A 20,279-nucleotide genomic window follows, 5' to 3' on the forward strand; every position below is an offset into this window, starting at 1 on the left:
TAATTTTGATTATAAAGGTTCAAATGGTACATTATTACCGGTTGGAGTTTGTGATTCTTCTAGCATAAGCATAATAACTTACAAGTAATTTTCGGCCAGCATTTTTTAAACATTGTATACTATTCCATATGTGGGACATGTAGATTAAAAACTACAAACATCTGTTTACGCTCACGTCATTAAACGCTTCAATCTTTATTCTATTAACCCTCATAAAAGCTAAAGTGCCCGATCAAAATAACAACAATTCGATTAAAATACGATTTTAAAGATACCCCGATTCGATAACAAAATGTCCGTCTCTATTGACGTTTCTACAAAGCGCGGCAGAGTATTTTTTTTCTTACATTGATGTGGCAAACGATAGGGAATAATACAGCCAAAACAGAAGCACAGAGGTCCTACAATGGCGACGAAAGTAAGACAGAATGGGGAGTTATATTGAAAGACCCTTTTCGGAACTTGAGTGTTTTGTAAATAGAGCGAACTTTGAATCCGTCGGGCATAATGTGTAGAATATTGCCCGGTCTTACACCAACTGCCGAAATGACGGCCGAATAATGGATATTTTAATGAGAAAAACGTTGATTTTCTACTTTTTCCGCAACTATATATCTAAAATGTTTTATTTTACATTATAGTAATTTTATATAAGTGAATTCTGGCAACATTTTTTTCACAAGTGTCGAAAAATCCGTGCGCCTCAGTGACTAAGCAAGGATAGCTCTCATCAAAATTTATTTTGTTTTTAGAAAGTTAACACGGAATGAATAAATATTACTCTTTAAATATGCTTACATTTCGGCTGCTCAATTTTATTTTTATCTTTTTAATACAAGTACTTAGGTAAAAAGAGTAACCTTATCTTGGCAGTTTAAAAATACAAGATTTAGATCCAATGTTCAATAAACATCGATAGGTTACCTTCCGACATTTTAAATCACTTACCGTCGCTGTTAACATATTAAGAAAACATTGTTTTTTTTCCTTTTCGGTTGCAATACAGGTAAATTAAATTTTAATCGTTTACAAACTATTTAATAATCACATGCAGAAATGCCTGAAAAAGTCCTGCCATGTAAGATATCATATACAACTCAATAAATAAATATAGGAAACTGGAAAATATGTAAAATTAATATGCATTTAATTAAAATAATAAAAGATTACTCGACATTTATTACCGTCCAGCTAAACTAGTAAATATTCTCATTTCACAAGATAAATATATGAAATAAACTATATTTTATATGTTTTCATTTTAGTAGTCGTTATAGAAATAAACTTATATTCCACTTTTAATATAAAAAAAACGCTATTTTGAATCTGTGCAAAATAAAGCAGCGCGGAGCGGATCGTTCAGAGCGCGGGAAACGTCTAGTGTCATTAGCGAAAATGGCGGGCTGACACTTGAGCGTAGCCAGCGCGAGGAGTTTAATTTTTTCATGCTGTTATTAATTCCTTTTTTTACGTAATGATAATGGGACGCGCTGGGACGTTTGTGACAATGTAATTAAAATTGTAAAATTCCGCTTTAAGTTATCATCATCATTTTTTTCCCTTGAAACTTTTTAATCTGTATGTTCGCTATTACATCCCGGAAGCCATTATTGCGCTCAACATCTACCTATAAATGTTTTGTTGACGATCTTCATTATCTAAGAAATACATTTATTTATCTGTATTTAAGAATTTTTCTACAGTATTAGTAGTGGGAAGTATTTACGCAATTTCCTTTTTAATGTAAATATAAAAACTTGGCAAATTACCTACTTATTGCAGGAATATTATGTTTGAAATTCACGCATCTTTCTTCTTACTAATAATGCGAAAGTTTGGATGGATGTTTGTTAAAAGGTATCTCCGGAACGGCTCAACGGATTTTGATGAAATTTGGAACCGATATAGAACATAGTTTGGAAAAACTTTTAAGTTTTTTTTTCATTCCTCGTGGTCGGAGCCACGGGCGACAGCTATTTTTAAACATGATTATCTACATACCTATTTAACACATAGTTTACGTCAATTCCTACAGATGATATATCTGTCTTAACTAATGTAGCTTAGCATATTAAATTGTTACCTTTTAATTAGCGGCGTTCTATAACGATCGTCAAATATTTCCATCTGCCAACAACTTACTTATACTTTGGTAGTGTATTTGAGCGGCTGCTTTAGTTTCCAGGCTAATGACGTCGACGTCGGGCGGCATGGGTCACGTCAACAACATGGGCGGGCTGGCAGCATGCGCAGGACCAGACGCTAAGCCGATGCAGTTCCCGCTTGCTCAGCGCAGGAAACGGAGGGTGCTTTTTACGCAAGCTCAGGTGAGATAAAACAGATTTAGTTCTGCTCTCTTAGCTGTAAAATTACCTCAGATTTATTTGAAATACTATTTTCGTACCAACATTACGGGTAGAAAATCATCACTAACGTCATCATCAACCTGCTCTTCTCTTCAGAGTGTTGGCACAGTACGTACTCCTGTATATATCTCCATCAGGCGTCATATCTGAATTCATCCCTTTCTTATGCATATCCTCTTTCAGACAATCCATCCATACTTTCTTTGGTCTTCCTCTACCTTTTTCGTAACTCGACTTGCAAGGAAAAGTAATATTTTGTGAGTTAATATCCGTTTTATTATGACCTTCTGAAGCTTTAAAATCTTTATTGTTTTTCATTTTTTTGTATTGTTCTCTTGCATAGTGGGGTTTAAGTCATTCGACTTACTTTATATTGAAGATTGCTACGTGAGGTCGCAAGCATGTTAACAACATTTTAAAGAGATATACGCAGTTTATCTTGATCACGCCAGGGGGCGCTGGCATGATTAATATTAACCTCACGCACCCTGTCTAAACTTTTGTTCACTTAACCCTTAAACTGCGCGCACTTTGTCCGCCAACCCTCCAGACACGGGGGTGCATTATTTGCCGATCATTTTACAAAATAAAATACGCATGGGGTGGGTTACCTGGTGGATATAAAGCTTGCTGTTCACGGTAACTCATTGGTATATTAATTTTTTGAACATGCAAAAAGACTATTTGTAATTCGATAAATATAGTAAAAGGTAAAAAATCTCTATATTTCGTTAACTAATTCAATTTATAGATTAGTAATCGGAGATAAAAGCTCTTAATTTTCGTATTTTTAACCGATTTTGATTCGAGATTCGAACATACTTTGTTTTATAAATTAATAATAAGAGGTATTTTTAATCTCTAAGCTTTAGGGTACAGTCGTGCGAGGACAGTAAAAATCTGACAGAGATGTAATAACGTCGTTTGCAGACGGCTTTATGCCGCGCCGGGGGAGACACCTCGCTTTTATTCCATTTTATTTGCGAATATAAATTTTACCATATTACATTTATCTCAATCATTTTTATATTAAAAATAAAATAAAAAATGATTTTTATAGATAGATAACAAATAAAAGGTTTTATACCTTTTAACGGATACGGAACGGAACGGATTAATTTACTAAAATTATAAAAGCTAATGTTTGGATGAACGGATTGATGGATGTTTGAAGGTATCTCTAGAACGGCAGCATAGATCTCTCAAAAAATTGGCAATTTTATTTTCTCGCGGCGCTTGCGACAGCTAGTAAGAAAATAACACAACAAATTTATAATGCTTCAGTCTGTTCATACATACGATCGTGAAATTCAAACGTATTTATTTATTTACTATAAGAAGCACTTTATTATAACAATTAACTTAATGACAACAAAAGAATAAAACTTAATACCTTATTACTCTTATATTACAATGCGTAAAATACGTCGTAAAATTTCAGAGAGATGGTTGTGAAACGCAATAAAAGTGGTATAGTATAATGAGGGTAGGAAAGCGGGTCTGTGTAACATCGCCAGGGGGATGTGGGCGGGGGAGGGGTAGATTAGAGGTCAGCTTTATAGACAATATTACAAATCGTATTTTTTTTTAATAAAAATATTAGCAGATTTTTTTGGAATTTTACTAATATTTCTTTTACCATTCCAACTTAGCTCTAGGCTTGTGCTAGGACATGGTTTACGACAATAGTCGAATGACGGGATTCAAACCCCCGACCTCGTGATCGGAAATCTGTATCCTTAGCCATTAGGCTATTGACGCTATAATTGAATGTTTAAAATAAATAGTGAATAAACGTTTAAGGTGTATTATTTTTCTGATTTGCATTTATACTGATAAAATTAACGAAAATCAATTAACAAAAGTTGCTTGTCTATTGTATTTATCACATTTTGTTTGGCTTTTGAAATATGATGAATACTGAATTAACAATTTTAGTCAAATCAGTAACTAGGCTAATGTCAATACCGTGGGGAAAATTCCATTGCACTTTTGTCTTCGTACCCTGAAGTTAAAACATTAGAATATAGCATAATCGATCGATGAAACTCGAAAACATCAAACAACGTCTCGAGTCGAAGAAAACGAAACATCAAGAAGCTACCCCCTTCCCCCCGCCCAGCCTCAACCCCCGCTCGCTCAAACACCCCTCGATGATATATAAGTAATTAGACATTCCAGCTACCTGAGCTACATATAACGCTAACGTAGCTATTTAATTTGGAAAGGGGATGCCACCCCCGCGGCCCCTCCCACTGCGGCCCCGCCCCAGCCGCCCCGGGGGTGAGCTCAGATGCCACCTATGTTATCCGGATCATGTAATTAATTCTATTCCGGGAAATTTCTCGTTGCCTTTACACATTTCACGCGCTCATGTGAGTATACACGCGTGTGTGTGTGAGACTTATACCTAACTCAAATGAAACAATGAAATAGAATATCGAGTATTAATTGACGTTTAGAAACTGCGAAATTTCTAATCAATTTTATGTTTATGACCCAGAAAACTATATAAAAATGAGGCTATTACTGATTAAAACTAGACAAATATTCTCTTAAGCTCATCTTTCGCAAGGCAACACAAATATTCGAAAGTAATATTGTACCTTTGCGTCACGAGTATCGGGTTGCGCTCCGTGAAACGTTAAATCGTCGACGTTTAGATATTCATTCATTGAGTGTAGATATACCGACCACAAGTCAACTGTATAGATCAGCTCCGCCATCTTAAAAATCACAGCGACTTTTTGACTACCATCTTGACAAACAAGTTACGAGCAACTGCTTTAGCGACGATAGGAAATGGCGACGCGAACCTCTATGACATTGTATTGCGTAAATCGCTCGACTCGCTATACTAAAGTCATCGGGTTTCGAAAATTTATGTTGCTTTGTGCACGAATAGACTTGACTTAGTCTTCATCCATACTAAAATTATAAATGCGAAAGTAACTCTGTCTGTCTTTCATTCTTTCACGTAAAAACTACTGAATCGATTTAAATGAAATTTGGTATACAGATAGCTTAGAGCCCTGGGAAGTACATTTTAGGCTTAGAATAGATATTCTAAAATGTATGAGAGAGATGTATGAGATATGAGATCAAATATATATGTAGGTAAAATAAGTAGCCTAAACAATTAAAATACAGACTCAAAGACAGTATTTCACACGGACGAAGTGGCAGGCACAGCTAGTGTGACATAAGTTTCCATTACTCTCTTTCCTTATTAACACTTCGAACAGTGTCCGGTCATGTATAATTTGTATGAGATATTTGAGTTGTATGTTGTATGCAGGTGTACGAGCTGGAGCGACGGTTCAAGCAACAGAAGTACCTGTCGGCGCCGGAGCGCGAGCATCTCGCATCACTCATACATCTCACACCCACCCAGGTCAGTACATACGTAAATACAATATGATGTATGTTAATTTGTGCATAGGTCTTAACTTAGAATGTTAATTTTCATAACTTACTAATGTTTTGCTAAAAACTGAATATTTTAACTTGTACTATTTTTTCTTAAATTGCGAGAAGTATATTGTAGTAAACAGTCTGATGAAAACAAACTAATAGGTAAGTAAGTTAAACACACAATAATTAAAAATCGTATCACTGTAACAATTTAACAATGGCAACTTATTACGCATCTTCAAATAAGCAACTTTATTGTCAACTTTATTGTTACGCATTTAAAAAAGGCGTCAATAGCTTAATGGTTAAGGGTACGGATTTCCGATCACGACGTCGGGGGTTCGAATCTCGCCATTCGACTATTGTCGTAAACCATATCCTAGCACAAGCATAGAGCTTAGTTGGAATGTTAAAAGTAATATTAGTAAATTTACAAAAAAATCTGCTAATATTTCATATAAAAAATAAATAAATAAATAAATAAATCGTTTATTTCACGCCCTATTAATTAAACAGACAAAGTCATAAATAACATCGCACACAATAGCCGACCACTCAAGCACAACACTATTAAGGCGTCACCACACGCCCCGAGCGTCGCGCGGTGGTATGTCGGCAACACAGACGATATAAATCACCGCACAACAAGCAACACCAGCCCCGGGCTATGACCGGGACATCCCCTATTACCCGGATCCAATTACCGAACACAAAACGCCCACGCGGGGGCGAAATGCCTCCGGCTAATGTTTTACAACTTCCGTCTGTTGTTGCAACCGAAAAGAAAAACAAATCGGTTTGTTCCGACACATGGATAACTCGAAAACGACTAAACGGATGTATGGAACAGAGGAATGTAGCCCGGAATAGGGTGTAGAGTAATATTTTATTTTTAAATTTCATGCAATTAAAAATATATATTATATTATCTTTATACAGTGAATTTTAAGTTCGTAATTTTTTTGCTCGTATTTTGTTTTAGGCATAATTTCAGTTTTATCGCAATAACATTTCTGATATATTATTATAATCTCTAGGTTACGAGGTCAATAGACAGCTATGAGGTCTAGTAAATTATTTTTAAATAAATATGTTCACACGGTGATAATAGGGAATATGGGGTGATTAGTACGGCCGCGGGTTATATCGTTAAAGGCATCTCGTCTCACGCCAGTGGTCTGATCTCCGGGTACCTTTGAGAGCTGCAAAATTTCACTTATTTGGATTTTTTTTATTCGAGTGCTGTCTTCAAATTGGAGAGCTCTTTGATGACGTCACGGGAGTAACGCAGCGTACCGTGAGGATGCTACGCTGAGGGGATGTTTGTGGCTTCTAAGGTTTTTTTTTATTATTATAGTGCTTCGAGAGTTCCCTTTGAAGTATTTAGGTTTTTGATCTGAAGAGGTCACAAATTATTTATTTCTGTAGTTTCTAATCAATTTTTTATTTCTGGTACTTCAAGATTCATATGTATATTAAATTAATTTGTGATTTTTTATCGAACCAATTTATCGAGGATAGTGTATAGTAAAAACGTTTAGCGTTTGTTTAATAAAGTTCTATATGCGGCCGCAAACAAACCATTCACCAGTTCCATTATTAATATCTGTCAAAGGCACGCGGCGCGCTTTCCCACACCGCGACGCGCGCGAATTCGAATCCTTCACAACAAAGACTCGATAATCTCGGCCGTGTCAATATAAATTTCATAAACTCGGCGTATAACCCCAACAAAGGGCCGCAAACATCCATGAATAATCTCCATTCTGAGGGTGTCAACACCATTTACGACAGAGCGTTTTGAATTCACGCCAAAACAAACGTCAAACTGACGCGGCGGGAAACAATGGCGGCGCCGCGCGGTCAGCGTGCAGCCAGCCGCCGGCTTGGATAGAGCTGTAATCGTTTTAATTACATGTCAGTTGTCATTGACTTAGATTATTTTTTAATTATAAATATTTAAATGAAAAAATAAACATCAAAAGTATATTTATGTTGTAAGGAATTCGACACAATATGAACTACAAAACAGCTCTTCCATAAATCACTAATAATCAATCAATCCACAACAATTAATAGGAAAAATCTATGTAAATTATTGAACTAAAAGTTAAAACAATCTGATTTAAACCTTCTAATCTGGTTATTCAATTTCAAAAACTTTAATTGTGGTCCATGCTTTGTACACTTCATACTGATGACCGTATCATAAAGGACCTCGCTAATTTGATTCATATTAACGTTGATTGGTTAAACTGCGGTGGTTAAACCAGTCCTAATATACTACTAGTTTAGATTCATTAGTAAATTTAATTTTGTTACTTCAATACAAATTACATCGAAACAAATCTCAGATAACAAAAGATTTAAAACACTATTAAAAGCTTTTGAAAAAAATAATAAGTATAATCTTTATATATATATATAATTCTTCTGTGAGTGTGTATGACACTGAACTTCTCTCAAACGACTGGACCGATTTTGATGATTTTTTTTTGTGTGTGTTCAAGGGGATCTGGGAATGGTTAAGATTCACAATTTTGTCCGCTGGACAATGTTTTTTTAATTAATTTTTAATTTATTAGTAGTTGTTGATTTTGGAATGTTTTACATTGGATCCGACAGACGGCGCTACCATCGCAGTGTCAAATTGTCAGACAACTTGACCGATTCTCATGAAATTTTGTGAGCATATTGAGTAGGTCTGAGAATCGGCCAACATCTATTTTTAATCCCGCGCGGACGGAGTCGCGGGCGACAGCTAGTCTTATATATAAAATTCTCGTGTCACAATTTTCGTTCCCATACTCCTCCGAAACGGCTTGACCGATTCTCATGAAATTTTGTGAGCATATTGAGTAGGTCTGAGAATCGGCCAACATCTATTTTTCATCCCGCGCGGACGGAGTCGCGGGCGACAGCTAGTATTAAATAATTATACTTCTTGAAAGGATTTTAATAGTAATTTGGCAAATAATTTAACAGTTCTGATAAAATAATTAAAAAGACAAGATTTTTATCTCAACCAATAGCTCATTTTAGTTGACGTATTGTTCACATAGGCTTACGTATAATGTACGATAGACATGCATAATTAAGTTTTGCATAACTTAGCATGTTCCGACAAAGATACGTTGCAAAATAATTAAAATTATAAAGTAATAAGGTACAGGGATATTAAAAAGATATTAATCTATTGATCCTTAAAAGGGATTAGTTGTACTTATTTCCATTTTAATTGACGTAGTAAATACCACCCTGATTTATTACAGTACAACATCAACCTTAACCAGGTCTTCGGTACATCTTAGTGTTAAACTGTCTTAGGGCCTAATTTATGAAATGGTATATGGTATGTAGGTTAGACCCCTCATCCACAATTTTGAATAGGGGTCTATGAGAATAAAAAATGTTGAAGAATCTCTGGTCTAAATATTTATTGTGACATTGTTTCGCATGGAAACGAGGCGAACGATTTTATTATCAAAGTTCTGTGAATTACTTTTTGTAAGGATTGTCGTATGTACGAAGCTTGATTGTTGGTGAAATTGCTAACCCTAGCGGAGCAATAGGGATGCCGCGGTCGCGATGTACGAGTTAAACGCATTCCGTTCCTGCATATTCATAGCGTAGTTTAAATACATCTAGGGATGCCACATGACCATAGACAACTCGAAGTTTTAAAACATTGAAATAAGAACTTAGGTTTCACGGGTTAATCCACATTTGTAGAAGACAAAAGAATGGTCATGAGTGCTTGTTCTTTTTAATTATGATGATAAACTTTCGGTAAGACATATAACTTCATCTTGAAGAAATTCGCCTCATCAAGTATTCATTTTATAGGTTCGTAGTAGGTAGTGATTATGAAAGACGCCATATTAAATAGTGTCTTTGGGAGTATTGTGCTAGATTATTGTCAACCCTGGATATCCGGGAGTGCAATAAAGGCGAAGTTGGAGCGCGGCGATGGCCACAATATTCCGCAGTATTTGATTTTCGGAGCGAACAAACAGACGGCTCGCGTTTCGTTATTTAACTTAAGTAAATTTCGATGTTCGGCCCCCGCAGCCCGCAGCCCGCCGCCCGCTGCCCGCCGCCGCTCTGCCACTGTTGATACAGCACCTCCCCGACCGCCGTCGGGATGAGAGCTTCCATTTCAAAGCAATTCCCAATCGTTTAATAATCTCCTTTAATACCTTGTTTCACAAACCTACATATAGTGTGATTGTCAATTCTAATATTTTAATACAGAAGCTTCTACAAATCTGTATTGATCCAATTTGGTTGTATTCAGTGAAGTATCTTCCCAAAATTAGGGTTAAAACATTACGAGTACAATTGTATTACAGATTATACCACTTAGGCAATGGTATATAAGGAAACCACAGAGTATGTAAATTTTTTGTTCGTTGCAACACTATCGAGTGGAGCTGGGCGTCCATTGGCCGCTGTCAGGCGTGTTCTGACAGCGCATCATTGTGCGCCGGGCCGAGCTGAGCGCCATTATCTTATTGCTCGCATTAAAACATCTCGAGGACCCGCATGCGCAGCTTCCGGCCGCCGAGTGGCAGGCACCAGGCAGACAAAACGCAGCCGGATCGTGCCCCGCACAATAGGAAGGGTTGATTGTGTCGAATGCCGTGTAGGTCTTTGTTTCCCGCCTTTTTTTAATAACCCACAGATAATGAATGAGTCAAGCGCGTGACTGAACGCTGCTACTCTATGCCATGGGAGAAATTTTTGTTATTGTTCAGCGCTTTTGACTAAATATTATACTTTATGTGCGTACTTCCTAAAAAAGCATTAAAACAATGCGTAGTAGTATTGGGTCTACTTTATCGCGCAGACGATTCAGTTTTAAAAACAAAAATAATCGATCCAATCCTTGTAAGGGCACTTTGAATTGTTTCAAAAATGTAAAGTCTTAAGCAACGAAACTTAAATAAAATGCAATATAAACGAACACAATAAACAAAATTGCGTATCCTTGTTGAATACTATTCGTAAAACGCTTATTATGAAGTAAGGTACTCAAAATATTAAAAAAAAATTACAAAGTGTAACCAACAGCAATTACTTTAGCTAACCCCAAATCTGCCACAAAGCCTTCGCAGCCTCAATCTATAATAGCCTATAATTTTCCAATAATTCCACTTCATTTTTTTCCTAATCTCCTAATCGCCGTGAGATTTCAATACGTTTCCTGTCAGAAGCCGCTTACTTTGTAATCATTTGCCTTATTTCGCCGATAAAAGTAAAAAAAATGTTTATGGTATCATAGTCAATAGAACCGCGCGCGCATTCAACTTCACCGATATGTCAAACCGAATTCCCTCCAATTCTGAGATGAGGATGTAACATAAAAAGAGATCAGACATTGATAATATTCAAAAAAAAAATATTTAAATATTGTCTATATTCTTTATTTTAATATAAATAGTTTAGTGTAATAGATGTTAATTTTTATTAGCCTTATATTTTAGAGACTTTATGAAGTTCATTAAGTACTCGCTGTCGCCGGTGACTCCGTCCTCGTGGAACGAAAAACAAACTTAATTAGTAGTCAACATGTGACCAGTGTGCCAGACTATGTTCTACAACTATGCCAAAATTCATCGAGATCCGTTCAACCGTTCTGGAGATACCTTCAAACATCCATCCATCCACCCATCTACCCACCTATCGATCCATCGATCCACACATTCGCATTTATAATATTAGTAAGAAGTAACATCTAAACATTCAAAATTAAAACAAATGTCATTCTATTACCGTTAACTGTTTTTAAAATTGATGATACGAAGTTGTAAAGTTTCTTCAATTATGCTTGCATTAAGACTTAACGTAGATACTCTCGGCATAAGATGCCTAGAGATTAAAGAAGGCCTAGGCATCTAACCTATAAGATACCATTCATATTAAATACAAAATGTCATTTTATAAAAGCATAGAAATATAACAAGAATGTCAAATGCCAGAATGAATTCGCAAAAATTGATCCGTCCTACGCAAACATGGCAACACCGTGCATTGACGGTACAGACCGCACAATGCGGCCGCAGTTATACCTGGCAACAATAGATTTGTGTCAGGTGCATTATCTTCTTAGATAGCACTAATCTGTAGACACAATGGATCGCTGTAAAAACACCACCATTCAATAAAATTTAATCTCCCATCAGATCTGTAAGGATTTTTAATATGAAAACGTTGCGAAATCATGCGCAAAATTCTTCCCCTTTCTGTTACGTTCACCAATATTTTCGCGGTTATTACACAAATGCGCGGGTTTTTTTTGGAGGTTAAGTGCATTTTTTTAACTCCCGCTTTATGGTCAAAACATCTATACATAAATGTAAGATACTGCAATTTTACTAATATTATAAATTCAAATATTTGGATGGATGGATGTTTATTAGAAGGCATCACCAGAAAAGTTCAACGGATATCAATTAAATTTGGCATAGATGTAGAACATAATCTGGAGGAACACATAGGCTACATATTAAGTTTTTTTTATTCCTTTGCGGACGGAGTCGCCGGCGACTGCTAGTATTATATGTATATACGTTCCTCATAAAACTTGTAGCGATATAATCAGCGTGTATTAAACAAATATTAATTTAGCGAATTGCCACATAAATATTTGTGGGGAGCTCATAGTTCACGGTCGAGTTGCAGGGGACGCCGGGCGCAAAGCTAATGCGCCGGTGCTCCCACGCAGTATTATACACTCGGTTATTTATTACATATTTATGCCAATTAACTGATCTTTTTCAGTGATAACATAGCACCTACGTACTTTAAAGCACGGAACGCCATTACAATTCAACAACTTAAAGAGTCAACAGTGGCTCAAAAATAAATAACATGCCTGTAAACAGTGGGTACAGGACAACCGGCTAGAAACTATCCAGATTGGATTGTTTGCGATAGGTGAATTTTGTAACGTCCGCAAAATTGTTGTTTACTTATAAACATTTTATATTTAGTTGTGTAATACAGTTACTGTAACGATTTTAAACATTTAAGTTGAATAGAAAATTAAAAATTTTGAAACGTCGCTGTCAGATTTGTGTGTCAAATGACGTCACAACAATGGCCGCCGCGGTCACTGAGTAAACACGCGTCTCCCCGATAGAGCATCAATGCTTCATTTATTTTGTTACTTATAAAAATATTGAACAGTTAAAGCAAAAAATAAATCAATACTAACTTTTAAAGAAAGCCAAGCGATTTTATACCTTACGCTTTAAGAAATACAAGATAAGGCATTGCATAGATAACCGTACGTGAGTGAATGCGACATATACTTGGTAAATTGATTTTTTTTTATTGTAGCCACATCGTTGTTATTACAGGTGCGGCTTAGTGTACATCGTTATACGATTTAAAATAACTTTTATAAGGTAGCATAATTTTTTATATCATCATCTTCGAAACATCTTGTTCATTACAAAACTATAGTCAAGTACTTTCCTTAGACTAATAAATCTTTGTCTAGAAGGCTGTAATCTAAGACATGTCAACGGGTGACACAATTTATTACTAGTTGTCACCCACGACTCTGTTCGCGCGGTATTAAAAAAACTTAATAAATAGCCTATATGTTCTTCTAGACTATGTTTGACATCTATCAAAATTTCAGCAAGATCCGGTGAGCCGTTCCGGAGAAACCTTGAAACAGACATCCATCAATCTAAACAATCGCATTTATAATATTAGTAAAATATAGCAACGCATCTGCAGTTCCTCTGGTGTTGCAGATGTCCATGGGTGTCGTTGATCACTTCGGTGTTCCCGCCGCTCGTTTGCCCCCTTCGATTATAAAAAAAATATATAGTAAGAGTAAAATATGATGTTAGGAATGATACAAAACAGTAATAATTGTAGTGTAGACCACACTACAATTATTCGTCGTTTAAATTTTTATCTGTTACCCTTGATATAACTACAATACCATACTTCAATTATAAAGATATGCCGTGTTATAGTATCAGTATATTATTAAAAATAAATAACATTGTTTTAAATGGATAAATCAACACGTCAGAGAGGGATCGAAATATCAGTATGAAAATGTTAACTCACCGTCGGGAAAAAAGTCGTGCAGCCGATGAAGAGCTAAACAAATACGAGGGCAACATTTATTTATATTAATTGACGCTTTAGGGTGACCATTATTTATGTGCAAAATTAAAATATACAATGCTTATTATTTTTTATGTTTTAAAATGCAGACTTAAATATTAACGCGATTAAGAATTTATGCGTAACACCACGAATACTAAAATGATAAATTTTTATTATAATTTTTGGTAAAAAAGATTTAATTAACAATACGATGTAATAATTTATAAACATGCATAATGTTGTGGTAACCACGAAATGTTAATTATACCTAAACTCTATTTACTTTTAAAACAAAATAGAAATGTCAATTGCATTCTTGTAACTGGCCATCACACCGACTCCAAAAAAAAAACGTGATTACTCTTATGATTATTATTTTTTGGTGACCCTGAATTAATATATCGCAAGTCATTATTCTCAAAAAAGGAACACCTACTTACGATCTCGTACCTGTCACAATCGCGTACATAATCAGAAAAACGTAGGCATTTTGAACTGTATTTGTTAGACTGAAGCTCAAAATAAAAAATGCGGAGAGGTGGTATAATTCCGATAAAGATGTTTCCATAAGGTTGGCGCCAAAATTGATTTGTTGACAGCTGTCTGGGTGGCCATCATTATATTTTTCCCAAAATAATTTGTAACTAATTGTTACCGAGAGTCAAACCCCATTTTAAAAATTTAAGAACCAAAAATGATTAGTTTTGTTTAAATTTTCGTCGAAGGCGATATACTAACAAAACGGCAGCTAAGTGGGTGTAAAGTTTTCGAACACGTAAAGTAAAGGCCCTTAAAGACGCACCCGAAATGTCGTATCACTCGACGAGGAGAAACAACAATCATTTAGAAGTAAAACAAATAAGTTGATGAGACACTCGTGCGTCGAGTGCGTGTGGAAACACGAAACATTATGCACAAGAAGATTGAAAAGAAAGTACTCGAGAGGAGAGCGTCCGAGGCCCGGGAGAGCAATGAGCGACGCCCGCCGTCGCCGCACCTCGCAGTCACCCGCTCATTACCTCTCACCGGCACCTCGTAGGCCATAAATAACCGAGCGGCCGCGCGTGGATTAAGCGTTTCAGTTGCCAACTATACCTCTATGACTTTGCGAACGAACATTTAAGATTTAAAAGCACTTAATCAATTCATTCGTTAAAGTTACTGTGATGTTCAAACAAACTTTTTCAGACCCTATTTTAGTTAAGTAACCAAGAAAATTTCCTAAATACCAATCATTATAAACATTGCTAGCAATAGTTTTGTAATACGCAACATATCTTCGAGATCTCAATGGATTGTGTCCATCTTCGTCGTCTAAAATAAACATAAAAGATAGTACGCAGTCTATGCTGCATCACGCCTGGCTCGCTGTTGTAACCGATCTCGACGATCGAATACAAAATGGTGGCAATTTATAAAGTAACGTATCGCCGTGTGTATCAAGATGGCGGATATGTACGCGGGAGTTTTCATAACGGAACGCCGCGACTCGGGAAGCGGAGGGGAACACATCCATTTCAAAGAATAAACACGGAGGAAACTCTCTCGATGTATAAATAATAAATAAAGAGTATATTTTGCTGCGTTTAGAGCGTTCGTAGACAAAGGCCGGCCGCTCCGTGGGGCAAACATCGCGTTCTGTTTATTCTTTCGTCATTAAGGTGGAGTGTTGACTGCGCTGCAGCGTGCTCGAGCGCTAATTTCAGGCAGGTCAGGCGCTCAGTCGCGCAGTCGCCCAGGATGTTGACTTTTGTATCGCGAACAAATTATAAGGTTACCATGTATTCGTACCTACGTACTTATCTACGAGCATTATGTTAACAAATTTCAGACTTTTAGAAATCCTAAAAAAAAGATTTTCTTCAAGAATTGCATCTATTGTTTTGCAAAAAATAAAGGGAATATTTTGTTTCAGGTTAAAATTTGGTTCCAGAACCATCGCTACAAGTGCAAACGACAGGCCAAAGAGAAAGCGATGGCGGAACAAAATCAACACAATCAGGTATTTACACACAAAATAACTATCGAATCTACTTATTTTATGAATCCAAAGAGCTTTATGTTAAAATTATAAAAAAAATAAACTAAAGGAAGCTTGTTCATCTTGTTTGCGGTGTATTAATTTTACAAATTTCGTTTACGACACAATTTTACATTCGAGATTTTTCCATTCCTAAAGACAATATCTGCAAATGTATACTTTAAATTCTCACAGATTGCAAAATGATTAAATCAAACACCGGCTTTATTTCGCGTCGGCCATTTGTTCCTTAAATCTTTTTAAATTTCAATATCGGTAAATGAATAATGAATATTAAATGTGCGATAAAATCATGTGCTGACTGCGCACCGGGCCCCTTGTTTGCGCGGAGACTTTGCCCACTCGATAGCGATCTCCCGGCGGCGGGAGAACGCGACGCCGAATCTGGCAACCCTACAATTATTATGATTATTTTGCTAACAACGGCACGCAATTCCCAATTGCTTTTACTAATAACCATAAGAAATTTTCGTTAATTATTTTTTTGTCATGAGATGGTGTTATTTTTAATTTGATATTTGATAAGAATATATATAGAGCAGGATTAGATGCGGATAATAAAAATCCATATAATTCTGGGTATTTATATGTTATTAATATTTTTTATAAATACAATTGCAAAAATAGAATACGACAGTCAATTAAAAGCAGACATTAATAGTAAGGTGAAAAGGCGAGTGCTGCCAGAAGTCGAGAATTGGCTCAATTTGTGTAAAAGCGCGCGAAGCCGCCGCCGGGCGCCAGAACGTTGGCGGGAACTTTCTCCGCCGACATCCGACATCGGCGCAACTCGACTCCAGTTTATTGATCGAGCACCATTTCTAATTAAAACAGTTCTTGAATTGCGATAACTTATTGTTTAATTCCTTATATTATTCTTTTATTCTTGGAAGAGTAATTCGTTTAGTTACATGTTAGTGAAATGTGTTACTATCATTTATTGAAATATTTGAGACGCGTTTTACTAATTTTATAAATATAAATGCGATTATTTAGAATTAAATGAATAGATGGATGTATGGTAACAGATAATCTTAAAGAGGCTAAATAAATCTGGATGAAATTTGGCATAGAGATATGTTCAAAGAGATAAGTTTCAAAAAGGAATACAACTAAATAGGCCTATGGCTCATTACTGATCAGCCTCCATACACATATAATGCGTAAAAAGAACCATAAGCACTTGTTTTAAACTTGTATTTTTTTTCTCTATAAGGCTTATTTTAATGAACTGTTATTGTTTAGTCATCTTCGTCACCCCGGCGGGTAGCGGTGCCGGTATTGGTGAAGGATGGCAAGCCGTGTGGCTCTGGCGAGTCCTCTTCACCGGCGCACAGCCACTGCGCCACGCCCACCTCCGGGTATTCAGCGGCGCCGGCGCAGGCCGCCTGCAGCAATCCGCTCGCCTACCGCCAGCCCGCCGCCTACCAGCAACAATGCTCCGGTTACCTCCCGCTGCAGGGTCGCGCCTGGTAGAAGTTCCCACAGCTTTACCACGAGACAATGTTCAAAGAGGAAATGTATTTCGATTAGATCCAACGCCACGGTTTGAATCTCACAACAAAATTTATTGATTACAATTTTTATTTCATAGATATAAATAGAGAAATAGAAAATACAGATCATCTTTGGTTTGTCTATTGTAAATTAGATGTTTAATCATTTTAATTACAATGGGTTAAACTGGAGATGGTCGCTGCTATGATTTCCATTGATTCAAACCATTCAAAGGCTTATTAAATCCTAGGAGAACATTGTCACTGGTAAAGCAACGCCGGGCGCGACCGACCTGACAGACAGGTGAATCGCGAGTGGTGCAGTGACGTAATAACGTGTGACGAGTGCCAGTGGACGCTAGTGTCGCGCGCGGCGGCGGATGTGGGGGGGTACAGTGTACATAATTAGCACTAGATAAGCACAATTATGGATTTGACTTTATTATTTTTGTAACGTTCCGTTTACGAGAAACATTTTAAAAATAGAGAAATAATAAATACAATCTTAAATATTAGAATGTTTTTGAATCGTTTAGAGTTTTGCTACTGCTGTTTATTTCGATTTTTTATAATATACAGTAAGTATAGAGGTATTTATAGTGTAGTTAACTGTGAACTTAACATTGTCAAAATATTAATTTAAGGTACCTCTTTCCTAAATACCTATTTGAATATATGTACATAGACATGTAAAATCTATACTAATATTATAAAGCGGAAGAGTTTGTTTGTTTGTTCGTTTGTTTAAACGTGCTAATCTCAGGAACTACTGCTCCGATTTGAAAAATTCTTTTTTATTAGACAATCCATTTATAGAGGAAGGCTCTAGGCTATATAACATTACGCTGCGGCCAATAGTTTTTTTTTTTCCGCGCGAACGGAGTCTCTGGCGACAGCGAGTCATAGATACAAAACAGGCAGAGTTCATGCACTTTGGGAGATTGTAATCAAACATACAAACACAAATACATAGCCAGGATAATCTTTGATCAATGAAAACTGATAATACACTAATTGTGATGATGGTAGCATGTCTATATACTTATATCCTAACTAAAAAAATATTTTTTTCTATAATTCTCACGTTTATAATTCATTCCAACCTAAAAACGAAGGTTTTTAAAGATGTCTACGATAATTCCTCACAGATGTTAATCTTCGTAAATGTGTAAACTTTTAAAAACTTATTTTACCTTATATCCTTATTTTCAAAAACTTTTAAGCTATTTGTTAATTTCTGATGAAAATAACAAATAGCGTAAAAGTCTTGTTTCATAGGAACTGTTCCTTTTATATAAAATTTTAGTTAATCGTTGGAATAAACTATAAACTATGAATGAAAAGTGTAGTCATACAAGGATATTTGACCTGGTGACAGAGGTGCTGCTCACGGTTAGTCCAGTTACAAAATATATAAAACCTACGTGGTCAGGAAATGCCATAAAAGAAAAAAACAAGACAGCCACAGTATGACAAAAACACGTAAAACTTTTTGACGTTAATGAAATGGCGCTAGTGTGCTGTCATAATTTACTTCGAGTTATGCCCAAAGGTCAGGTATCCTTGTCTATCCAGAATATGACAATGCTTGCGATGCGACAGATTATGCAAAAGAGTCAAGTTGTATTTGCTGTAAATAACTGATATTGTAGTTAATTGTTGTGTGAATAGCATAATTTATGTTTAAAACGATCTGTGTTTGTGTGTGTAGATAGTATGTGTAAATATTGAGATAGACGAGTAGTGGGCGGAATTCATTATGACAGTTTATTTAATGTGTTGCCAGTCTACAAATCTTCAAATTAACATGATTTTTTGCTCAAATGTAATTTACATTTATTATACTGCATTACATTTATTTTTTAATTATGTATTAATTATATTTTAAATTAAGTTTATTCTTTAAATTGTAAAATTCCTATTTTTTTGACGCTATTATTAGAAAACAGTATACAACGAATTATTTTAATTTTTTTTACAGAATAATAAGAAATAGTATGAAATTAAAATTATTTTTACATTTTAATTATAATAAAGAAAAGCTGTAGTTTTTCTGTCATTTTAAAATGACATATTAGAAAACTTGAATACTGTAGAAATAAAACCCCGAGTTGTTTGATTTGTACTTAAATCAGCATTTTTTATTTTGTGTCATAATTAACGAATAGTGTAAATAACGTTTTAGTAAGAAATTCTCTTTAGTGAATTGACAGTAACGTAGAAAATGGCGCGAAAGCGTTCAGAAATGAATTATAGCAATAAGCACTTTTTATTGTAAAAATAAAAATAATTTGTCAGTTGTAATAAAATCAAAAATGTTATTAATGTTTTTTTTTTTTCAATTTTATTTATACAACTTCTGACGAATAGATGGATTTAATTTCGATTAGTTTGAGGGAAAGTTATAACGAGTAATATTATAAATAATGCTATTAATAATGAAAAGGAATTTGTAATTATAACGAGAAAAGAGGTGTAATGAATTTCGATTTATAAAATTAATAAAAATTAACGAGTTTTATTCCGCTTTTTATTTATAATTGCGTGTCAAGCTGAAATATGTCAACCAATTTAAAAAAAAACTAAAAGCAATATAATATCCTAGAAAAACAATTGAACTAAACTTTTATAAAATGTTTATATCGCTACCCTCCTTAACAACATCACTTGTAAGCTTATTTCATTGTCTTCAATATTCCCAGATTACCCGGTAATCTCTCATAACGCGTAACAGTTTATTCCGCATGGCAACATCGACTTTGTTGTTTGAATGTCAGTCACGGCCCGCCAAAACGAAATAATAACATGGCACATTCAATTTCGAAA

The 20,279-nt window shown here is 35.5% G+C and overlaps 1 protein-coding gene across 2 annotated transcripts in view; it reads left to right on the forward strand.

Moving 5' to 3' along the window:
• Positions 1-18,210, forward strand: part of LOC106120018 (homeobox protein Nkx-2.1) — a 29,878-nt gene extending 11,668 nt beyond the window's left edge. For both annotated transcript variants that reach the window (XM_013315174.1, XM_013315175.1), the window contains exons 3-6: positions 2,179-2,327; positions 5,665-5,760; positions 15,832-15,918; positions 17,203-18,210. In XM_013315174.1, the coding sequence (XP_013170628.1) occupies positions 2,179-2,327; positions 5,665-5,760; positions 15,832-15,918; positions 17,203-17,433 (563 nt within the window). In that variant the 3' untranslated portion in view covers positions 17,434-18,210. The remainder of the gene's footprint in view (positions 1-2,178; positions 2,328-5,664; positions 5,761-15,831; positions 15,919-17,202) is intronic.
• Positions 18,211-20,279: the final 2,069 nt, after the last annotated feature.

This window comes from Papilio xuthus, unplaced genomic scaffold (genome assembly GCF_000836235.2).
Source record: "Papilio xuthus unplaced genomic scaffold, Pxut_1.1 DF826961.1, whole genome shotgun sequence".
Taxonomy (NCBI): Eukaryota; Metazoa; Arthropoda; class Insecta; order Lepidoptera; family Papilionidae; genus Papilio; species Papilio xuthus.